This window comes from Tachysurus vachellii, chromosome 8, assembly GCF_030014155.1.
Source record: "Tachysurus vachellii isolate PV-2020 chromosome 8, HZAU_Pvac_v1, whole genome shotgun sequence".
In the NCBI taxonomy this organism is placed as follows: Eukaryota; Metazoa; Chordata; class Actinopteri; order Siluriformes; family Bagridae; genus Tachysurus; species Tachysurus vachellii.
Window position 1 is genome coordinate 22,509,322 of NC_083467.1, and position 24,743 is coordinate 22,534,064.

Sequence of the window (24,743 nt, forward strand, 5' to 3'; positions counted from 1 at the left end):
CAACATTCCCCATATATTAATGCAGAATATCTTTTATATTTCATACGTTTAAATAAATTGTTTGGTTTCTTGTGTTGTTCCATTCAGTTTTACCTTTCAGGCAGTGGTCCTGTCTTTGAATGTCATTCAACACTTTTGTCTCAAAAATAACTTTGTCCCATTTGTTTTTTTCACTAGATTTTAATAGAAGCTGTCCTAGATATACTGAATATCAAAAAGTAAAATACATGCACAAAATAGTAAAAAAAAAAAAAAATCAATATTTATTTATATTTTTGTCCCAGTTTGGTGCTTTTCTTTTCGTTCCAGCTTACCTTCACGTGTTACAATGCATTCTTAGAGAAAACAAGATTAAATCAGTCATTTAAAGCTTTATATTGAATACTTTTAGGAAGATATGAACCCTTAATTATCCATAAAACCCTCATTGCCTGTTGTTGTTAAATGAATATCACCTTAGAAGGCAGTGTTTACTCTCTTTTCACAGTTCTCTGGAGAACTGACTCATTAGCAGCGTGAAGTTTTTTTTCTATGGTAAAATGATTTGACTTATTATAGCTTTGATGAATTATGAGGTAAAAAAGAAAGTTGTGATGGAGCACATCTGTGTAGTGAGACCTTTTAAAAGGTCAGAGTGAGCCTATTTTGTAGCAGGAAGAGTCTCATTTGCATTATGTCTTGCTGCTCTCGGTAAACAAGGCATTGCCTTTAAAAACATGCTAATGATTTATTTGATGCTAAACATCTGCTCAACATTATTTACTTCACTATTTACCTTCTACGGTATATATAGTTAACAAATGGTAAGCATTTCAAAAAACAATGTTAATTAAGCATATTTTCATTTGAACTAATGTTCATCGCATCCGTAATCTACATAAACTTTCAAAAATTGTATACAGAAAGGCAGTAACTATTTTTGTGTGTCTCCCTGATAATCTTAAAATAAGCTGAAACGTTTGGTCAAAGATTTAATTCTTTTATTTTTGCCAGTATAATACATATAAACTTTTAGAAGCTATAAATATATTTCACTGAAAATCTGTGGAACGGTTTTTATTTAGTCTGTTGTTTAACTGTTTTGCCAATTTAACGGTAGTAGCATTGGCTCAGTGTTTAAATGCTTTGGGTTACTGCTCAGAAGATTGGGGGTTCAAGCACCACTAAGTTATGGCTCTTGAGCCCTTGAGCAAGGCCCTTAATATAAAAGAGATAAATGTAAGTCACTCTGGATAAAGGTGTCTGGCAAATACCACAGATTGTAACAAAAGCAATAACAGCAATAAAAGTCATTTCTGTCCTCAGATGTCTAAACCTTTGCTAAATGTCATGCCTTGATCATGTTGTTGCAGAGCTTTGTGCCATACTGAAATAGATCAGTTTTCTTTGTAAACAGATACCAGCTGTTACAATGTCCATGGTGCTCTGGCCCCTGATTTTTTCACATTTTCTGGTAAAAGTCTTTAGTTATTGGAGCTAAAAATTCAAAATCAAAGTTATGACTTATTAAGGGTTTTCCCCAGACAAAAAAAAGCACAAATCAGACCAGGAAATGAGTTTAACTTCTAAAAAGACTCTTAGACCAACAGCCAGTAATAGTGATGTTTATGATGTTTGATGTCATCCGGTGTTATGTTGCCTTGTATCTGGCTCATGTGCTCTGGGGGAATGACCTGTTCTGCTAAAAGCTGGCCAAATCCCAGGAAAAATCAGGAGCTGTAAAGCAATAGCAACAGCTTAACCATTATGTCCTTCGCTTGCTCGTTTGTATATGTGTTCAGTTCGATCTCTCTTGGATTCTCCATCACGTTTTCTCCAAAGTCTCCTGGATTTTTTTTATAGTAAAACTTTTTTTTTTTTACGTCTTGTCTTTTCCATTCTTTCCTTATTACACTCTTTCTGCTTGCCTTCTCAGTGGAGGGGATGAAGGTGGTGGAGATTGAGAAATGTCGCAGTGACATTAAGAAGCTGAGGGAGGAGATGGCCTCCAGGAACAACAGGTCTGTCTCTGCCAACCTTACAACAAACTAACATATCACCCTGTACAGACAGTGGTAACTAAACCAAATGGATAATGTGTCAGCTGAGTTATTGCCCCATTGACAAGTTGCTACACTGTAAAGTTCTATTGCAAGAGAATTTATAGTAATTCACAACAGAGTAAATTATGTTTCTAGAGTGTGATCACTACTGAGGCACAGACATTAACACAAATAAGCGCTAGCCTGGTATTTACCTTTCCTCGAACCTCAGTTGCAGTGTTTAATGAATTATCTTCTCACATCAAGATGAGGTTTCCACGAGGAAAAAGTGGAGGGAGGGAAGAGGAGCTCAATGTGGGGTATGAGGTGTATGATTGAAGTGGATGCACAGAATATTTTCACTTCAGCTTTTGGAGGTCTGGATCAGACATGAAACAGCATCCCTGGATCAGTGAGAGTGCTCAAGGGCCCATCAGTGGCAGCTTAACTGCCCAGATAAAAAGGATATTTTGTCTTGGCTAAAAATATAGAACAGAATCTTTTTAGCAACTTTGAGGCAAAAAATGCAAATATCATAAAAAGGAGAAATAGAAGTGAACTAGGTCAGCTCTAAACCTCGTTACCCAGGACATGGTATTCCCCAAACACCCAACAATTCCTCAGTCTTGTATTATCACAGCAAGTCAGTCGGGATGAAAAGAGTCATAACAACTATCATCCCAAAGAGGATTGGCTCAATCACCACATCCAGTTCATTCCAATTAGCTCAATGGTAATTGCAGGCTAGCCGTCTGTAGTGAGCAGAGGATTAGATTTGTGCTTAGCTGGCTCTTAATAAGGGAACTAATTTAGTAGAACTGCTTCATCCCCTTTCACATATTGATGAGCCGACTATTGAACACATTTTCATCTGTCCTCGTACCTGAATATTCTCATTAGTGAGGTTTCTCCTTCCTTTTGGGTATATTTCAGAAATCGTCCATTTTTCTCCATGGCTAAAAAATGGCATAGGATGTTCTTTTGCAGAAAAATCATTCACATGAAGTTGATTTTAAAAAGCCTGATATGTAAGAATTACTGTTAAAACCCTAAAGTAAGTATTTTTCTCAATAACACCATGTTCTGGGGTGTTTTCTGTCTTTTATACCAGATGTATTTACAAGCGCTGTGGTATTATTTATTAAAGAACAACACACCATTCTTTTTATTTGTTTATTGAATTCTAATTATTACTTATATTATAAAAGACATAAACTTATTATAAATTTTCAAAGAATGACACACAAAAAAAAAAAAAAAAATCTTGTCATGTTATAGAGAAAGGTAATGGTTTTCTTCCTGAAATTTTTTCCATGTTGGAAAACTTATTTACAGCTTTACCTCTGTCTGTAATAAAATGCTGGCACTGGAGACTCCTTCCAGTAAATAGTAAATAAGTAACAATTTAGTAGTAAATAGTAAATAAGTAACAATTTATTGTATACAATACAACGAAATATATTGTGTGGCAACTCTGACAGCAACCATAAGACTTATGTGTAAATGAAGTCTTATTTATAATTTATATGACTTATAAAAAGAAATTTAAATTAAGAAGTTAAAAAAAAGAAACAATTAAGCATGAATAAATAAAAATGTACACAGTAAAAACACTGCACATGAATGTGTCACCTTGATTACTAATTTATATATTAGTGTATAATGTGATGTACTGTATAGATTGCACAGTGAAATGTATATATTGCGTATAACAAGATGTTAGAGGCAGATAGACAGACAGACAGACAGACAGACAGACAGACAGATAGATAGACAGACAGATAGATAGATAGATAGATAGATAGATAGATAGATAGATAGATAGATAGACAGATGCATAGATTGACAGATAGATAGATAGACAGACAGACAGACAGACAGACAGATAGATAGATAGATAGATAGATAGATAGATAGATAGATAGATAGATAGATAGATAGATGCATAGACAGACAGATAGATAGACAGACAGATAGACAGACAGACAGACAGATGGATAGATAGATAGATAGATAGATAGATAGATAGATAGATAGATAGATAGATAGATAGACACACAGATGCATAGACAGACAGATAGATAGACAGACAGACAGATAGACAGACAGACAGATAGATAGATAGATAGATAGATAGATAGATAGATAGATAGACAGATAGATAGATAGATAGATAGATAGACAGACAGATGCATAGATTGACAGATAGATACATAGACAGACAGACAGACAGATAGATAGATAGATAGATAGATAGATAGATAGATAGATAGATAGATAGATAGATAGATAGATAGATAGATAGACACACAGATGCATAGACAGACAGATAGATAGACAGACAGACAGATAGACAGACAGACAGACAGACAGACAGACAGACAGACAGTCAGATAGATAGATAGATAGATAGATAGATAGATAGATAGATAGATAGATAGATAGATAGATAGATAGATAGATAGATAGATAGATAGACACACAGATGCATAGACAGACAGATAGATAGATAGATAGATAGATAGATAGATAGATAGATAGATAGATAGATAGATAGATAGACAGACACACAGATGCATAGACAGACAGATAGATAGACAGATAGATAGACAGACAGACAGATAGACAGACAGACAGACAGACAGATAGATAGATAGACACACAGATGCATAGACAGACAGATAGATAGATAGATAGATAGATAGATAGATAGATAGATAGATAGATAGACACACAGATGCATAGACAGACAGATAGATAAATAGATAGATAGATAGATAGATAGATAGATAGATAGATAGATAGATAGATAGATAGATAGATAGATAGATGCCACTTTATTGTCATTACATAGCACAGGTACATAGCAATGAAATGCAGAATACAGCACATTATATAGTGACAAACGTTAACTGTTGTTCATACAAAGTGTACTGTGTATTGAGTATTTCTTAGAGCAAACGAATAAATAAATATATAAATGTCTTCTTACAGAAACCATGTCAACAGTTCCTATAGATGTGGAGAGTTTGACAAAAAGGTCCTGTGTAATAACAGGCCCTTGTTACAGCAACATATTTTAGTCAATGCATTAACATAAACCGTGTTTTGCCTTTCAGTCTGCACTTCAGTAAGAGGAGCTGTTAATTAATATGAATGAATCAGTCATTTCTAGCCAATCAGTTATAATTACAGTATGTCATTATATCATTCTCCTCAGTGTTCTCACTAAAGTGTCTTGTTTGTCGTCCTGCAGTAGTTTCCTGGATGAAAACAAGAAGCTGACTCCTCGCAGGGATGTGCCTTCATACCCAAAGGTAAATCTACAGACCTGATTTATATGCATGATATTCTAGTATTAAATTCATTTTATTAACTAACAGTATATTTGTAGTCAGTTCTTTGTGTTCTCCTTTTGACCTATACAAAACACCTGAAATCATGAAAAGGGGCTTCATTATTACTTTGTTTTATTTTAGTTTGATTTTATGAGAGCTCTAATGCCGTAGACGTAATCAGCTGATGAGATAAGACTTGACGAGTCCTTTATGAGACAATTAGGACAGAAAAATTAAAAATGGTTCAGAACGGTTTGTACCCAGGAATTTATTACACTGAGTTATTTGACGTTTCTTGCTTTTTATTCCTGTTTAAATCCTGTTGTCCCCGCAGACTTAGCAAAAATATGTGGAATAGCAATTTAGTTATCCCGCTCTCACTATAAATAAGTCCTGTATTTAAGTCAGATGATATTGGCCATGCATATAGATATACTACATCTACTACACTCATCCATAGTGCTGGTTAATCTGTAAAACATAAATATATGGTGGGCTACAAATGTCTAATTAGAGTGATAAAGATTTTGGCATCTGATTAGATTAGATCTAAATTGTTCTTCATAAACAAATCATTTCCATCATTTCACAAAACATTCATAATTCACTTATTCCAAAGTTTATTAGATAATCAAACTCTTTTAGATAATGTTAAACCCAAAATGTTACAACATAGTGTGTTCAAATCTATTTACAGTGTAAACAGTGTCTACAGTGTATACAGCCGTCGCATGATTTGTAAGAGTCATATAGTGTGTTTATGTCATGTCAGAGTTACCATAATTTCAGTATCTGATGTTTCAGAGGTTTTACCCATGAGCTAGTTGAATTCTCAGACATCGAAAATTAATTGTTTCTATGGAAATACACACAACTCCTGTTTGTATTTGTTCTACTGTCTATAATGTTATTTTGGCTTCTATCTATTACTTACTATTTAATTACTCATTGTTAAAGCTGCTAACCCAATTTTGTTGTTTTGTACCACTGTGTACACACAATGACAATAAAGAAGTTCATTAATTTATTCACCTTAATTTATTTAAGTTTTTATTAAATAAGGAAAATTAACAGTTTTAACAGACACATTTTTACATTTAATTATTTGTTCATCTTCAGTAAGCACTTCATCCTGGTCTGGAATCCATACCAGCATTTTATTGGCCAGGGACCGCCCAAAAGGTCATCTGACTGACATATAAAGCAACCAGTCACAGTTAGTTTTGTTCAGTGTCATGTTTTAGGGCCGTGACAATAAAAAGTCAGATAAAAATAAAAACAGACCGGTGTGCACCCATAGTTCATACATTTAAGAAAGTCAGTCAAATTAATTAGCCTATCCTGTGAATTTCACATCATTTGGAAAATCATTTGAAAAATCCAGCGTTTAGCTGATCCTCATAATCACACATTGTCACCGTTATAAATATAATGGCTTCCTTCTTCCAGGAAGACCATTAAAATACATGACACAGTAATCCTGTAGAATCCAACCAATCAGGTGACAACTTTGAAACTCCTAAAGCGCTTCCATTTTTGTGTGGCATATACAGTACATCAGATGGAGTCATGGTGAATCAGGCAGGAAACACACACTAGGTGGGATACCAGTTCATCACTGGACATTATTCATACACTAAATCACACCTAGTATCGTTTCAGAAAAGAAAATCCATATATCAGTATGCTTTTGTGAGGTGGAAGAAATCAGAGATAGTGTGAAACTCCTGTTGCACTACTGCACCAAATTCCTGACATTATACTTAAAAATTCTTTATCTTTAAAAGCATTTGTTAATGACCTCAAACCTCAAACAGTAACAATTTGAAGCTTTCCAAGAGATAATTATATCTTCAGCATGGACTCTTCACACGATGATGTAATTCTGACATGACCAGAACACAGTAATAAGCGTGATGCATGTGTAGCAAGTGTGAATCAGGTGTGTAGAGATGGCCCCAGCCAGGCGTTAGGAGCAGAGGGTTAACTGGGAGCTCTGTCTGCCTGCAGTACATGCTCTCGCAGCAGACCATAGATGCCCTCAGAAAACCCGCCTTCGACGTCTGGCTGTGGGAATCCAATGAGGTAAGATTCACTAACGTTGTTCTCCCTGCCTTTCTTCTCTCTCGTTTCTTGTTTGCTGTCGTTTCCCTCCTGTGTATTTGTCTGGATTGTACATGGGTATGTGTGTAGTATCACCTGTCCAAAGAGACGATAGACGCTTTGAGACAGCCCATCTTCGATGTGTGGCAGTGGGAACCTAATGAGGTGAGGCCAGGGAGGGCATTAAATATTTATTGTTCCCTAATGTTTAAACCTTCATCAATAAATTAGAGGCTAAATTTTTTATTTCACACAAAAGAAGAACTTACGGTCATCTTTTAGCTTAAAATATACCATACACAGGGCTCTTTATGAAACGATTAAAAAAAATATTTAAGAAGTCTATTCGAATCGTGCTTTGATTTTAAATCTGCATTTTTTAATCACATCATCTTCTGAAATCCACTCGCTGCTGCTGAAGATGGCCTCGTACAGACAGCCTAAAGATAAATGAGATAATTGTGAATAGTACCACTTAGAAACTATAAAGATGGTTCTGGACTACAGTTGCTACAAACAGTTTTGCCCAAACCTCCATCACAGACGATAACGTTTTCATTTTTATTGCCTACAGTCTCCAAGCTCCTGGTTACATAATAGCACTTTTTGACAATATAGTGCAAATCTATAGAAGGGAAATGATTTATAATCAGACTCTCTGTCATCTGGTGTCACTCAGATGAGGATGTGTCTTCTTTATATCGTCTTAGTGAGTTTTTCCTCACTTCACTATCGTCATCTCTGGCTTGATCGTTAGTGACATATTCTTAAATGTAAAATAATTTAGATTGAGAAGGATATCTGGAAATGATTTATTACTCTAATTCTGCTTATGACAAGTTCCATTGAAAATGTTATTTGGAAAATGCCTTTTGATCTCACCAGCAAAATGACCTTCATTTTGACCTTCATTCATATGTCCTTAGGTACAAAAAAATTTAGGGTTGTGAGTTTTTTATCCGTATAAAACTTAGTAATGGGAATGAGGACATGGGGGTGATACTTTTACATTTTTAGCACTGGCAAAATCACATCTTTTAAAGATTACAAAATCAAAAGACCTTCGCAGTGCTTTTTCTTCGGTCTGTACACAGACAAGGACACCTGCAGCTCTCTGACGTCAGCTCTCTCTCTCTCAAGAAAGAGATGGTCCAAAGCAATTCACAGAAACAGAAAATATCTATAAAATAATATCTACATCTTTGTCAAATGGCAGAAAGTTTTAAAAAGTTAACCGTAACATGCACCATGCATTAGTCATCAGTGTAGAAACCTTTGTGTTAGTTCCAGTGTATTCAGTCGAGTGCCTTAATATAAATTTGTGATTTGAATTGTAACCAGATTTTGTCTTAAAGATGCTGAAAATTAATCAACATCTTCTGACCCAGCAGTTTCAAAAATTCATCAACAGTGTTGTTTTACAGCCCTAATAATCTATGTCTTAACATTTTGTATCAAGATGTTCTCCACACTACGAAGATCCATCAAAAAAAGGAGTAGACTAGAAAAGGTTTAATTAGTCAGTACTTTAAACCAAAATGTAACCTATATACGTAAGAAAGTATATTCCTTACAAACGGTATATTTCTACCTCAGGTGACATTGGTGCTTTTACAGATGACATGACCTGATAGTCTAATGCTTTATGTGTTTTATAGATGCTCAGTTGTCTTGAGCACATGTATCATGATCTGGGTTTGGTCCGAGACTTCAACATCAACCCGATTACACTGAAGAGATGGCTGGTAAGGAAAGCTCTTGGACTGCTCAATGTACTGATGGAAATTCTAGAAAACCTTTAAAAAATTCTTTAAAAAATGTAAAAAATTCTTAAAAAAATTAAATCGGGATCTAATATTAGGCCATAACTTAAGACCAAACATTTTGTTGCAGAAGTTATTTACATAGTGTGTGTATATTTGCGTATTTTGAAATATATTTGATTGCATAGATACATTTATTTGAGAAACAGGATTATATTTGCCAGCTGTGTTACACATACAGAAAACTGTAACATACTAAAACAATAACAGACTATTTATAGATATGGTGAAAAAGGTGAGGGATTAAACTAGCATAAAGATGACATTTGACCAGTCACCACAGCTATCACTGCTCTCTAGGTAAAATGGTTAATACGCAGGCATCATTAGTATTTTTAACATTTTAAACACTCCAAATTGCGAGTACGAGCGAATGTGCAAATATACAGTACATCCACTGTCTACTTTATTAGAAGCTCCTGTTCATCTGCTTATTTATGCACATGCATGCTCCTCAAAACGGTTAAAGGTTAAAGAATATATACTTTTCTGCTCCCTATGGTTGTAAAGAGTGCTTATTTGATTTTTCCTTATTTTTCATGTTAGCTCAGACCATTCAGACAGATCTCCTCTGAGCTCTTTGACCTAAATCGCTTGACCATGAGTTTCAGCATTGTGCTGATGCTATATGATTGGCTGATTAGATAATTGTATGAACAAGCAGGTGTACAGGGGTTCCTAATGAAGTGGCTGTATTGTCACCTTCACATGATAGGTACTGAAGCCCTGACCAGAAAGAAGGAATGAATAAATAAATGCTAAGGTGGAAATGTAATGAAATATATGTATAAAGAATATTATATACAGTGTGGTCCAGATGAAAGACCTGTGACATGTTTTATAGAGTGTAATACAGTGTGATATTAGCATTGTGCAGTGATACAGTAATTTGTACATTGTACCTGTACATGGTACATGTGGTAAACGTTGAACAGATTATGTAAACCAATCAAGGAAGTCTAAAGTGTCAAATCTAGTCATGCACCTGGCTGTTTGACTGCTAATAAGCCTGACGTTTTAATGCAAAATTACTGCAAAAACTTTTTTTTTCTCTTTTTGGTTTTATAGCTCTGTATTCATGACAACTACAGGAACAACCCATTCCACAACTTCCGCCACTGCTTCTGTGTCACACAGATGATGTACAGCATGATCTACCTCTGCAACCTACAGGTAATACACTTTTTATAATCCGCATCCTCTAATCCTACATACAGTCACAGAAGGTTTATCCTCCAGTGACAAAATTTTGTATCCCATTAGGAAAAACATGGAGAAGACAAATTAATTTCATTTATAACAAAAAGATTTAACAGAATTGATAACATATTGTACATTTAAGATTCAACTTTGAATATAATACACTTGCGGTTAGCAAATCGAAAGTTTTTGAATGTTTTATAATCAGTAAGTTGATTTTTTTTTTTAATTGGAGCAAATATATTTTTAGTTTTCCATTTGCATAAGCATAAGCATAAGCCCTTAAGCTGTTTTATATTGATGTTCATCTTGAGTAAAATTAGAAACCATTCATTTAAATAATTTAAGTTTGCTGATTATTACAGGAAAAAGTTTACCGATATGATATATGATACATACAGTCTAAAACAACACCTGACTATTTATAGAAATGCGGAGATGTACATGAAAGTACAAGGGTAAACTAACCTAAATACCTTTAAAAGGATATATAATTTATGCTAAGTAGTAATGAAAGGAAATGAAAGGCGGAGTGTGAGAGGAATGGAAGTGTACGGCGGAGAGGGGAGGAGTGCAGAGAGGGTATATGAAAAGGTAAAAAAAGATTCTGCCTATTTAGAGATGCTCTCATTTTCCTCTTTTGGGCTTCAGTTGCCATGGACATCTATTTAGAGGGTTTCTTCTTAATAATCCAGTCTATAATGAGTGCAACCACTGGACAGAAAATTGCTTCCTCCTGTTCAGAAGAGCTGGGGAAAATTTAAATACACATGCGCACACACACACACACACACACACACACACACACACACACACACACACACACATACATATACACACACGCACACACATACATACACACACACATACACACACACACACACACACTCACATACACACACACATACATACACACACATATACATACACACACTTACATACATACATACATACAGTACATGCATACAGTACATACTGTACACACCCACCCACACACACACACACACACACACACATTCTTTTAACCCTAGAAATTCTAGGATGTTATACTATTTATTTAGTGAACCAACTGAGAAAGGTGTGTATTTATAAGAGGAATGGAAGTCTGGTTGTGTTAACTGAAGGCTAACTTAATTAAATTGCATGTTTACAACAAGAAGGTGTGAAATGGATTTACTCTTAGTACCCCAGAACTGATTATTTATAATAGGAAATGTTTTTATACCACATCAATGTTAACCATTGTTATACTTTTTAAAGTGATATGCCAGTTTAGATGCAGTTTAAAGGAAGATAAAAATGAGTGGAGTACGATGTATTTTGATATATAACGGTTTGTCCTTTTCAGGGGTAGGATGTAGGGTGATAGTGATAAAATGGGGACCGGAATATTAGTAATCTCACAGTAAGCCATGTGTGTTTTACAGGAAAAGTTTACACAGGTAGATGTTCTGATCCTCATGACTGCGGCTGTGTGTCATGATTTAGATCATCCCGGATACAACAACACGTAAGATAATCCCAATAAACATGTGCATTATTATAAATATTATTATTCTATATTGTTTGTTATATACTAGAGTCACTGCAATCCTCTCACTCTCTCCCTCTCTCTCTCTCTCTCTCTCTCTCTCTCTGTCTGTCTCTCTCTCTCATGTTTTCAGGTATCAGATAAATGCAAGGACAGAACTGGCAGTGAGGTATAATGATATTTCTCCTCTGGAAAACCACCACTGTGCCGTAGCCTTTCAGATCTTCTCCCAGCCAGACTGTAACATCTTCTCCAACTTCGATGCCGAAGCCTTTAAACAGATCCGTCAGGTGTGTATTAAGATGTTAATTCAAATAAAAATAAATGATAAAGTGCGTGACTGTGGATCAGGCTGTTTACTGTAGGTGTAAGTAGATATATGCACTACAGGTGATGATTGTGTTTATTCAGATGATGCTTCAGGATTGTCTCTTACGATCAGCTTGTTTTTTTTCTTTCAAGAAAAAGTGTTTTACTGTTTCATCAGTAGCATCACTACAGTATAGTTTAATAGAGTAATTAAACACAGAAAAAGGAAAACATTTTTTCTGACATTTTTGTATGGCAGCTGTGTGAACTAAACACAGGTAGGAATCAAATGAGAGCAATGACACAGATCATTTCATCCTATCATTGGTAACTAATAGCATGTTTTCACCTGAATCGGATGGATTTAATGTGATCCTAAACAAGATAAATAAAAAAATTTGCATCTATTATGTTCTGTCATTCAAAAGTCCAGGAATAAAATGTTCTCTAATGTGGCCATAATAAACACCACATTGTTATTGTACAAATTTAATTCAATTCAATTCAATTAAAATTTCTTGTAAAGCACTTTTACCAATGGACATTGTCTCAAAGCAGCTTTACAGAGCATAAGAAACATAATACAAAATGTTAATATTATACGATAATATTAAAGATCAAAGAAGAATATTAGACTTAAATTTAAATGTGTTTGTATTTATCCCCAATGACCAAGTCTGAGGTGACTGAGGTGACTGTTATGAGGAAAAACTCCCCTAGATAGAAGAGGAAGAAACCTTCAGAAGAACCAGACTCAAAAGTGAACCTCATCCTCATTTGGCACTGTAGGGTCTGATTATAAATATACAGTCCAACAGTTGTGTATTGATGAGGAGGTTGTTGTCCTCAAAGACCACATGTAGTTGGCATCTTCTCTTAGAATGTCCGAATACTTCCTGAAGCAGAATCTGAACTGAAGCTGGTACATCTCTAGATACCTCAGGATCCTCACAAGTTTGGTCTCAAATGGAGCAAATGGAGCTGCAAATGGAGAAAATGGGGCTTTAGATGCCTCGGGATGTGTAGAAAAAGAGAAGCAGTGAAGAGGAATTAGTGTAGAGCATATTTACATTATGTTTATAAAATTAATCTGTACCTGTTTTTTTTTAATGTGTATATATATATATATGTTAATAATAACGTATATTATATATATTATATATATATATATATATATATATATATATATATATATATATATATATATATATATATATATACATAAATGTGTCTATGGCTATAGAAATGTTTGAGAATTAATCAAATCAAATCAAATTTATTTGTCACGTACACATACATACAAAGTACAACATGTAGTGAAATGCTAATCATGTCATTCATTTTCAAAGAAGAAATATACCACTACTTAATATTTTATCCCAAATATTAACTGCAACTTTCCGATTCAATTCAGTTTCATTTGTATAGCACTGTTAAAATTGGACATTTTCTCCTTAAACTGTCTAATCTAATCTTGTATTAGTTAAAATACATTGTACTTTTTTATTTTGTCCTAATGCTGTGGAACATTTTGCACTGCTGTATGTGAGAAATTAATGTTTGCTTGCTGCTTTGTGGCTTTCAGAGTTTAAAACTACTCAATTTAATAATTTTGTACCTTTTACTTTCTTTACCAGGGCACCATCACTCTGATACTAGCTACAGACATGGCTCGTCATGGCGAGATTCTCGACTCCTTCAAACAGAAGGTGGAGAACTTTGACTTCACCAATGAGGAACATGTCACCTGTGTGAGTACTGAATATAAACCTTTTCGTTGAGAGCATTTATTAATAGCACAGATGTTTATGGGCGCACATAGTGCCCTCCAATGGACTGGTGTTACATCCAGGGTTCTGGGTACTGACTTTGGATCTATAGCCATCCAGAGCATGATAAATAGAATAGAACAGAAACCTTTATTTGTCACATATGCATTACAGCAGTGAAATGCTTTGGATTACTTTGGAAGTTGGGATCAGAGTACAGGCTCAGCCATAATACAGTGCCCCTGGAGCCCAACAGTGGCAGCTTGGCAGTGTTGGGGCTTGAACTCCGATCAACAACCCAGAGCTTTAACTGCTTGAGGCACCTCTGCCCATAAAGTGCACACTAAAGATGAACGAATGAATGAAGTCCAAGCTGGTTCCTGACTGCAATTGTTTCTGTGTCTGTTAGTTGAAGATGGTGCTGATTAAGTGCTGCGACATCTCCAACGAGGTTCGGCCGATGGAGGTGGCCGAGCCCTGGGTGGACTGTCTGCTTGAGGAGTACTTCATGCAGGTGATGGAACTGGAAAAAAAAAACGAGTCCTCTAATGATTAAGTTGCTTTAGCTTTTTATTTGTCTATTTATTTTTAGTTTTCTTAGTGTGTATTATTCTTCTGTCTATTACTTATTAATTATTCAGAAAGCTTGTTGATCATCTTTCCTCTTTCTCTTTTCTTGTCCAAATGCAGAGCGACAGGGAGAAGTCAGAAGGCTTACCTGTCGCTCCCTTCATGGATAGAGAAAAGGTCACTAAGCCCACAGCTCAGATCGGCTTCATTAAGTTTGTCCTCATTCCCATGTTCGAGACAGTGATGAAGGTGAGATGATGATCAGTGTGATGTTTTTGACGAGATTATTAAAAATAACCATTGATTTTTCTGGTCACGTACATAATGCTGCTTTTTTCATCTGTGTGTTCCAGCTGTTTCCTCAGATAGAGGAGGTGATGGTTCAGCCACTCAGAGAATCACGAGACAGATACGAAGAGCTCAAACAGATTGATGATGCCATGAATGAGGTCTGGCATTCAGAAATCATATTTTGCTCAATAAATCTGTTTTCTCTCAGTCTGATACATGTAGCTCATCTTCATTCTTTCCTTACAGGTCCAGAAAAAAAAGAGTGAGAACCTCACCATGGGAGGGAAAAAGAAATGAGGTAAATGTTAAACTTTACAGCTCATAAACAGCACGAATGACATAGAAATCTCAGGTAATCGTCATGTAGTTCAGAGATTTAGACAATTTGATTTATTCTGAAAGGTCTTTCTGTTTAAGCAGTTGTATATACAGCTCAGTCAAAAGTTTGCATCCTTCCTGGTTTCCTGCCTATAATATTTACTTTAGAATTTTATTGATAAAATATATTTTTTAAAAACTTTTACTGAAAATATCAGAAATGCACTTGGGGAAAATGGAGAAAAACATTTACACTGAACCTAATAAATGATAGGAAATTAGGCAAAATTTTAAAAAAGGAAGAAATAAAAGTTAAAAAAAAAAAAAAGAATGCCTCCAATGAAGCAAAAAGCAAGGAAGCTTCCTGGTCTCCAGCTCTGAACTGAAAACAACAATTATCAAGAAAGGAATAGGAAATCGGCCAGTTGAGTTTGAACACAATATATCAAGAAGATAAAGGACATAAAATTTGTTCCACAGAAATTTAAAAAATTTAGTTTGTAGTTTTGTAAAATTAATAAATGAAAATCTTTGGCAAACTCCTGTTATATGTATAAAAGGTGTAAAATAGTTTGGTGTGTGCTTTTATAGGGGAAAAAACTCACTTTGCATTCCTATCATTGATTTTGTGCGTGTGTGTGTGTGTGTTTGTATATTTTAGTCAGAAGAATCCTGATCCTGAATCTGGATCCTGTAGTTTGGAAAGCTGATGAATGTAGAGTGACGTGACATGCTGGAAAACTTCCCAGACAATCCAAAGCCTCTTTCAGGGACTGTGAATCGTGATCAGTGCACACACAAGACACCTGACATTATTCCATAGATAATATTCTCTATTTGCCTTGTTTTTATTTGGTTTTATATATATATAAGATATATTATTTGGGTTGTACAGATTTTTAGTCACTTTTGTCCTTTATTACAAAAATAAAATGTTTTAAATATAATTATTTTTTGTTGTATGATACTTTAGTGTAAACTTAGTGTGACTGTTGTTATGCACTGGTATTTCTTTATTTCTAACGTGGTTTACTAGTGTGTTAATCGAAAATAATAGTTTACAAATCTAAACTGTATTATAGACAAGGACATCAACATTGCTGCCATGAAGAAGCAGTGGATGGCAGTACTACATTAGAGCTGCAAACACTTAAGAAGCCTAGCAAGATGAGAGAGAGAAAAAAGATTAAAAAACTAAACTAAACATATTATTCGACAGGATTGCTAGTTAGAAAGCTATATTGGTAGGTCAAATAGCTGTATTGGTGAGTTACATAGCTAGTTAAATAGCTATATTGGGGTGTTAGATAGCTATAGTGGTGGACTAGGTAACTAGTTAGATAGCTATATTGGTGGACTAGGTAACTAGTTAGATAGCTATATTGGTGGACTAAGTAGTTAGATAGCTATATTGGTGGACAAGGTAACTAGTTAAATAGCTATATTGGTGTTTTAGATAGCTATATTGGTGGACTATATAGCTAGTTAAATAACTATATTGGTTGACTAGCTAGCTAGTTAAATAACTATTGGTAGACTATATATGTAGTTAGATAGCTATATTGGTGGACTATATCGCTAGTTAGATAGCTATATTGGTGGGCTAGATAAATAGATGGGCAGAATGGCTAGTTAGATAGCTAGTTAGATAGATATATTGGTGGACTATGTAGCTAGTTACATAGCTATATTGGTGGACTAGTAAACTAGTTAGATAGCTATACTGATGGGTTAGAAAGCTATATTGGTGGACTAGGAAACTAGTTAGATAGCTATACTGATGGGTTAGAAAGCTATATTGGTGGACTAGGAAGCTAGTTACATAGATATATTGGTGGACTAGAAAACTAGTTAGATAACTATATTGGTGGACTAGCTAACTAGTTAGATATCTATATTGGTGGACTATATAGCTAGTTAGATGGCTGTATTGGTGGGGTGGACTATATAACTAGTTAGATAGCTATATTAGTGGACTAGATAAATAGCTAGTGCACCAAACAACTCTAACAAGAAGTCCAGTGTCCTCAATAAACAGCGTTTACTTTTTTAACAATTAAAGACACCACAATCCTTCCTTCTTTTTTCTGTTTGCTCAGTTGGTGAAAATAAGGCTTGCAAATTCAAAGGTCAAAGGTTCATCAAGCTCAAGTCATCTGGTAGTGAAAGTACTTTCAGGAGCTAAGGAGCATGTCCTTTCCCCTTCAGTGAATTGGCTTTCCTGATGGCTGAATTTGATTTGCATTTGGTCTCTACTGCTGCTTTATCTGGGAAAAGAGAAAAGTGTAGATTTCCGGTCTCTTGTACCAACAGAGCAAAGGTGTCAAAATCTTAAATGCCACAGCTAAACTATAGATGTTTGCAACAGGAGCAAAAAACTATTTATATAATTTAAGAAATATGTAGAGTTTTTTTTTTTTTTTTTTACTATTTATATACATTATCATCTTTACAGTAATTATACTTTGTTGAATAATGATGGTCATGAATTGATCTAAATTGAGATAAAATGGGCAAAAAACTGAGATCAATCCAATATCGAGGGTCTCAACAACCGTAATCCTGCTTCAGTCTCTTCCAACAATTAAAAATCTGTAATACTTCAGAAGAATTTTGTAGAAATGTTAAATAACCAGTGAATCAGTGTTAAAAATGATAGCAATGATGTCAGGATAGTAGCTATCAGGACAGGTTTGTTGTGTAATGTCACTCCATACTGAAATTACACAAGTGCTGAGTGTGAAGTGAATGTTTTAATCAAACGTGTAGGCGCAACAATGAAAATATGGTTATGTCATCCAGCTCTTCTGGTGTTTTATAACAGGTATGTAGTCAGCTTGTTCAGAATGCTGCCACCATAAACTAGAGGAAGAAAAAAACAGTTACGTGTTATAGTGGAGATGAACTTGACTGTTCAAGACAAGGAACCTTTCCACTAGCGCCACCTGCTGGAACAAACCTATAACACTTGGTTTTGACTATGACTACAAGATATTCAACTAAAAAGGCAGTACATAAAACTCAATGAATTTCCGTAATTATAAGTGAGATACCATTAAGCTAGTCACAGGGGTTGCAAGCCAGTGACAACTGTGCCGGTCCCAAGCTCGGATAAATAGGGTTGCGTTAGGAAGGGCATCCAGTCGTCAGTGAGAAGATCCTGAGATACCATTTTTCCTGACCACCCTCTGGACTCCAGACTGCCTGAAGCCCTACTTTTGGTTGGAGTCTCATCACTTGCTGGCTTACTGCTGCTGAGAAAGGAAGGACCACATGGCCAGCCTGAATATATATGGGACTGCTGTGGATAGAACCACTTAGGGACCATGCTGGTGGCTTGAATCTGCTGGGTTTTTTTTGCTCTCAGGTCTCCATCATTGAACATCTGATGTCTTTGGCAAGAAGGAATCAATGTTAAAACTATAATAAAATCAGAAATTATGCTGTTACTCAAAAGCTCCTGGTTACACAATTGCACTTCGACTATATAGTGTACAGTTATAGACAGGAAATGATTTATATCCACAATTGCTGGTGTCACACTGATAAGGATGTGTTCCCTTTTGAGTCTGGTTCCTCTCGAGGATTCTTCTGAGATCATCTCTGGGAGTTTTTCTCTCAACACCACCAACGCTGGGCTTGATCATAAGGGATAAATCTAAATTAAAATAATGTTTAAGTTATTTAAATGTAAATGTATTTAATTTAAAAATTAAACAACAAATGTAATTGAACTATATACATTTTAAAAATTCACAGTTTCAGGCCCAAAATATTCTTTTGCACACAGTACAGGAAACAAAAAAAGCATTTATTTTAAAATTAATTTTCAATCTTTGTGCATTTCCAAAAATATAATAATATGTATATAACGTGAAACACAGGATGAAATGTGAATGGAGAGGAATGTCCACGGAAACACCAATTTTCAAATAAAAAACTAAATCGGCTGCATCTCTCCCAGGTTCTAACTCTCTGAGCTGCATTTCTGAGAGACAGCTCCGCTTTCTTCCTCCGTCTTGCTTTTCTTCGTTGCCCCGTTCGACTGCCGCGCTGCTCTCTTCTTTCCTCCCTGCTGATTCTGGTGCTGCAGTCGCTCCTTTTTCTTCTGTAAGTACGATGCCATGTTGTCGAAGTTCACCTTGTAGAGGTGAAGGAACTGACTCTCCGCACCGACAGAGGCTGAGAAGGAAAAAAGGGAAAAAAGAGAAGCAAGAGAATAGAATATAAAAATTACTATCGAAAATAAAATAAACTGAAATTCAAAGAACAGATAAGTTGGGTTGTGCTGAAATAGTGTGAAATAGCTGAAAGTTCCTTTAATGGAATCTTGATGTAAAGCACTGTTATGATGATGCACCTCACCTTTAAAAAGCTCCCACTGGGTGTGTAGCGTTTCTGACACTCTCTGCAAATCAGGGCATTCTGACTCACTCTGTAACACACGCGCACACACACACATGGGAACGCACACACAAAAGCATGCTGTAACCAAGTCAACTTCAAAAAATTCATGTTTCATATTTCAGGTTCTCCACCGTTTTGAGGAAAATTACTCAAAGTACATATTCTACATGGCAGCTGTTCACAGAAAAACCATCACCATAGATATCAAAATGTCAAATGCTTGTTAATTATTAAAAAAATAACAATAATAATTCAGATATTTGGAACAACCACCTAATAATCAGAAATGTCCTATTTTTTCATCGTGACTTACTGTACATTTCCATTAATATCGGAAGAATAAACACCAAACATTGTATTTTTCCATGAGTGAAAAACTAGTTTACTGTTTTCTCAGGGTTTCCGTGTGTGTATATATACTAATACATACACGTGTGTATGCTTTATACATACCTGCCAATGCTTCTCCTTGTGTGTGTACAATAGTACATTTGTGTCCTTGTTCTCCAGCAAGACCCAAAGTCGTCCCTGAGGGTCAAAGGTCATATCCCAGGGATGCTGAGGCAGAGCGAGTGTTTCAGTCGGAGTCAAACGTCCATCTGCTCCTTCGTCTACTGCAAACAGCTGAATGGAGGGAAACCTTTAATGAAACGAAGACAAAAAAAAAATCCCCACATCAAATCAGGTTAATCTGATTTTCACATATACTAATATATTAAGTATATATTAATACTCATAATCTGATTACTGAGTAACGCAGACCCAGAGTTTTCCCCATAATCAGATTACTCCTGAGAAATGATTCTTTTGCCAAGAACTGATTGGCTTATTTTATTAGATTTTGACAGTCTTCTATATATAGTTGTAAACACATTTAGTTTAACAGAGCCATGAGACACTTATACTGTATGTTCTGCACTGGACAGTCAAAAGTAAAGCAATACACACCTCTCACACTGCACGGCAACATGACGTCCGCTCGGCGAGCTGATGATCCGACTCACTGCAAACCTCTCCGGCTAAAGATCACAAGAGGAACGAGTCATATACGAACATCATTTTGTTTTACATGATAAATATGATTTTGTACATGCGTAAAATTCTGGAGAAATAAGAAGACCATGTGATAATATTAATACTCAAAATTCATATTCAAGTCGAGGTCCAAGCTCCATGTACAGTTGGTAATGCTACAATTGATCACCTTTATCAACAACGGAGTCATTAGGAAATGTATTATTTACCTTTTCCGTGTCCGTATCAGAGCTATTTAAAAAGCCATGCTGTCTCAGGTCGATACTCTGCAAGTTCCGTCCAGACTCATAATGCCAAAGTTTCACTGTACTGTCCTGCCAGTACAAAACAAACAAAAAGATTCAGTTGAAAAATATAGATGTTTGGTAGAAGATTTTCTCGAATCATTTGCTTTTTTGTATTGTTTGGCTGTAGCACTGAACTTCTGATCAGAAGATTATGAGCTCAAATCCCAGCAACCTTGAGCAAGATCTTTAAACCTCAACTGCTTGGTTGTATGAATGAGATCAAATATGCAGTTATATCAGTTTTGTAGAACTTTAGCCTTGATGTTCAGTTCAGGTCAAAATGGCCATTTTACATTGTTTATTCATTCATTATTCATCTTTGATGGCTTTATTCTGGTCAGGGTGGCAGTGAATTCAGAGCCTACACTAAGGGGCACCTGAGCTCAGGATCGAACTGGAGACCCTGAAGATGTTAGGTGGCAATTTTTACATTGATTGTGGCTTAATTTCTAGAAAATAGAGTTTCTTAATATGAAAATAAGACGGTGGTTTAATTTGCAGTAACATTGCCTCAAACATTTATTTAAACAAATACATGATTCCTACCCCTGAGCCTGAAAGGAGCCATTCAGGATGTCCAGCTGGAACACACAGGGCACTAACAAACCTGCAAGAGAAAAACAGACAAGAACAGAAGTGAATTTGTTAAAAATAGTTAAATAAATAGAGCATTTATTAGTGATTTTCCCCCTAAATGTCTTTAAACAATAATATCTGAGTAGTGAGTGGTATTCTAATGAAATGTGATATGATTAATATTATCTACATTGAAGTAAAACTCTGTGCTTACTCTGTATGTCCCAAGCAGAAGGCCTGAATGTTGTACGGAGATTTACAAAGGCTCACTCTGATCTTCTCATCTCTGTCTGCTGTGATGATGTACTTATCATCTGGAGACAGAGTCTGGGGGGGGAAAAAACGTAGGATATTACAGCGATTAACACACAAGATAATCGTAGATCTACTACAATCAATTTTTACATCAATAGACTGTCGGATATTAATTCAATCAAATTTCGTTTCTAGTGCCAGTGTTGTTGTTATCAGAATCAGAATCAGCTTTATTGCCAGGCATGTTTTCACATGCGAGGAATTTGTTTTAGTGACAGAAGCTCCACAGTGTAACAGAATGACATTTACAGTATAGACGAAATTGTATGTACACATTTACAGGTGTGAAATGTGCAGTTGAAATATACATGTACAATATAGGCAATTTGTATGTACAAATTATAAAGACTTTTTTAACAATCATCTTTCAAAATACACTAACATCACACAGACAACATGCTATATATCTATCTATAAATTATACAATCTGGGTGTGATACTAAAAAAAAAATTATCATGAATAAGATTGGGGTAAAAAAAAAATAAAAATAATAAGATTGGGGGCATAGAAGCCTTTATTATCGCCACATATACATTACAGCACAGTACAATTCTTTTCTCCACATATCCCTTTGGAGATTGTGGTCAGAGCACAGTGTCAGCTATGATACAGCACCACTGGAGCAGAAAGGGTTAAGGGCCTTGCTCAAGGGCCCAACAGTGGGGCTTGAACCCTGATCTTCCAATCAACAACCCAGAGCCTTAACCACTTGAGCCACCACTGCCCCAATAATCAATATACTGTGCCGTGATTCAGCCTGTTACATAGCAGAAATAGGATACAACCCCAATTCTGAATGTTTTCCGTTCATCCGTAGCTATATAATCTTGCGGTAATTCACTGGTGAGTATAATTGCATATAATGTTGTATATTAACCAGAAAAGATGCTAGTTCCTGCCAAGACGTACAGAATAGCAGCCGTAAAGCCGCTTCCTCACTAGCTTCTTTTTTTTTTGGACTTTTTTAATTCAACTTTCCAAGAAACAAAACAAAAAGCCATCGGTCCTGAAGACTTTCCCATTTTGGAAAACTTAATGTTACCTCTGATTATTACAAAGTGTCACTGGAGACTCCTTCCAAAATCTTAAACGTAATTTATAATGTTAATTATATAATATCAATTTTATAGTTTAGTAAATAGAAAATTAATACTATAAGAAAACGTTTCTCTAAGCTGAGAATTTAACTGAAGTATAAGAGCTACCAAATCTATAATCATATCAAGTAAAAATAAATAAATCACTATCTGATCATGCTTTAAATCAAACTAAATCATATTAGATCCCAAATGAAAAAACGCAGATCTTAAGAGAATGAATATCTGTTCTAATAAACTGTAATAAAAAAAGCCTTAAGAAAAGAAATAAAACACTTACAAGGCCTAGAAGCATTGAGAGATGTCCCAGCTTCAGCTCACCAGGTTTTTGTGGCTCCAAAAGAGAGAATGAATAAACATCTCCAGATTTATCTGCCACAAACAGCTCATCCTCAGCCTGACTGAACACCAGAGAAGTGCACCTGCGCACTACCCACCTGAAGAGCAGAAACATCAGTATTCACTCTTCAACCAATTCCTCTGAAACTACAACTTGGATACAAAACAGCTACAGATACCTTGTGCTGATGCACTGCCATGATGGTTGGGTGCGAAATAGAATCAGTCTTTTTTTGTCATCGGTCAGAGCAGCATAACGTCCTGATGGTGACAAACCGAGTGTGAGAATCTGGTCAGTCCCTTTCTCCTGAGTTCCTCCTCCATCACTGTAAAGCGTGAAGCACTAAACATGAACACTGGCTCTATTCAGAGATATCAGTTCAGGTTCTGTGTGCTGATTTATACAATCTTCTATAAAAAAAAAAGGAAGGCAAGGATTTAATTCAATGCAAAGTAGATGATAAAGCTTGTGATATTTACAGATACAATATCCATCATGTCATGTAACATTGCTGTTCATTTGCAGGAACAAAATAAACAGAGATGTTTTCTAGACCATGAAAAAGAAACTTTTTGAAAATTACCTTATTTAGTCAGTCATTACTAAATTGTTTCATTTTGTTGATTTACAGCAGAGCACAAAAGTATTGGCACCCCAATAATCAAAATCATATTAGAAACACAAGCAGAGGTAGTTTACCTTTTATCAGTTTCAGCTTCCACTGGTTTCTGCTCTGCTTTGGTGCAGTCAAACACGAACGGCTCTCTTTATTAAAAGAAATGGTTTATTTCTTAAATGCCATATTTATCATGGTTTTAGTCACTGATCTGAAGCATGTGATCAGCTGATTACTTAATCAAATCCCGATGAAAATATGTTTTAAGTAGAATAAAACAAACGGTATTACAAACAACAAATAACTGCTATAATGTCTGTCAACTGGTAAAAACTGTCATGATCGTCAGTAGGAAGATGAAATCCATTTAATTTTCACTAGGCTTCCTACTGAGACTCTACTCTAACACATAAACTCTACACACTGTGTAAAAATACATCAGTAAACTTCAGACCTGCTCTCTTTGATATTCACAGCTATTAAATGATGCGAGCTGCTCATCACCAGCCATTCTCCAGCACAGCACACAGAAGCCATGATGGCTTCTACTCACGTGTGAACACCCGGTCGCATTATTAATACGTCATCCGGCCTGACACGCTGTGATTGGTCCGTGGTCGTTACAGCAAACATACAGATCTCAAATATACATTGATATTAATATTTGTGTTTATAAACTCACACTGAGGAACATATAAACAGAATATAAATACAAATAATATAAACAATAAGAAATGTTTTTAGAATAGACTTTAATACTACTAAATTTAATACTACTGATTTTAATACTACTGAA

At 35.4% G+C, this 24,743-nt stretch overlaps 2 protein-coding genes across 6 annotated transcripts in view; one reads left to right on the top strand and one right to left on the bottom strand.

Annotated features, from left to right (window-relative positions):
• Window positions 1-16,220, top strand: part of pde9aa (phosphodiesterase 9aa) — a 32,022-nt gene extending 15,802 nt beyond the window's left edge. For 3 of the 5 annotated variants that reach the window (XM_060876946.1, XM_060876949.1, XM_060876950.1), the window contains 13 exons: window positions 1,916-2,000; window positions 5,278-5,338; window positions 7,370-7,444; window positions 9,121-9,207; window positions 10,354-10,458; window positions 11,913-11,995; window positions 12,150-12,306; window positions 13,963-14,076; window positions 14,504-14,608; window positions 14,785-14,913; window positions 15,018-15,113; window positions 15,202-15,253; window positions 15,935-16,220. In XM_060876946.1, the coding sequence (XP_060732929.1) occupies window positions 1,916-2,000; window positions 5,278-5,338; window positions 7,370-7,444; window positions 9,121-9,207; window positions 10,354-10,458; window positions 11,913-11,995; window positions 12,150-12,306; window positions 13,963-14,076; window positions 14,504-14,608; window positions 14,785-14,913; window positions 15,018-15,113; window positions 15,202-15,252 (1,148 nt within the window). In that variant the 3' untranslated portion in view covers window position 15,253; window positions 15,935-16,220. Of the gene's footprint in view, window positions 1-1,915; window positions 2,001-5,277; window positions 5,339-7,369; window positions 7,445-7,552; window positions 7,628-9,120; window positions 9,208-10,353; window positions 10,459-11,912; window positions 11,996-12,149; window positions 12,307-13,962; window positions 14,077-14,503; window positions 14,609-14,784; window positions 14,914-15,017; window positions 15,114-15,201; window positions 15,254-15,934 lie in introns of all 5 variants that reach the window. The other 2 variants (XM_060876945.1, XM_060876947.1) reach the window with 2 other exon arrangements.
• Window positions 16,221-19,085: 2,865 nt separating this feature from the next.
• Window positions 19,086-24,514, bottom strand: wdr4 (WD repeat domain 4). Its single transcript, XM_060877382.1, has 11 exons — window positions 24,402-24,514; window positions 24,031-24,096; window positions 23,510-23,656; window positions 23,272-23,428; window positions 21,793-21,905; window positions 21,549-21,609; window positions 20,925-21,029; window positions 20,629-20,699; window positions 20,134-20,320; window positions 19,639-19,708; window positions 19,086-19,455 (listed from the first exon to the last, which is right to left on the bottom strand). Exons 1-11 carry the CDS (start codon window positions 24,482-24,484, stop codon window positions 19,241-19,243), a joined length of 1,275 nt encoding a protein of 424 aa, XP_060733365.1. The 5' UTR covers window positions 24,485-24,514; the 3' UTR covers window positions 19,086-19,240.
• Between the last annotated feature and the right edge of the window lie 229 nt (window positions 24,515-24,743).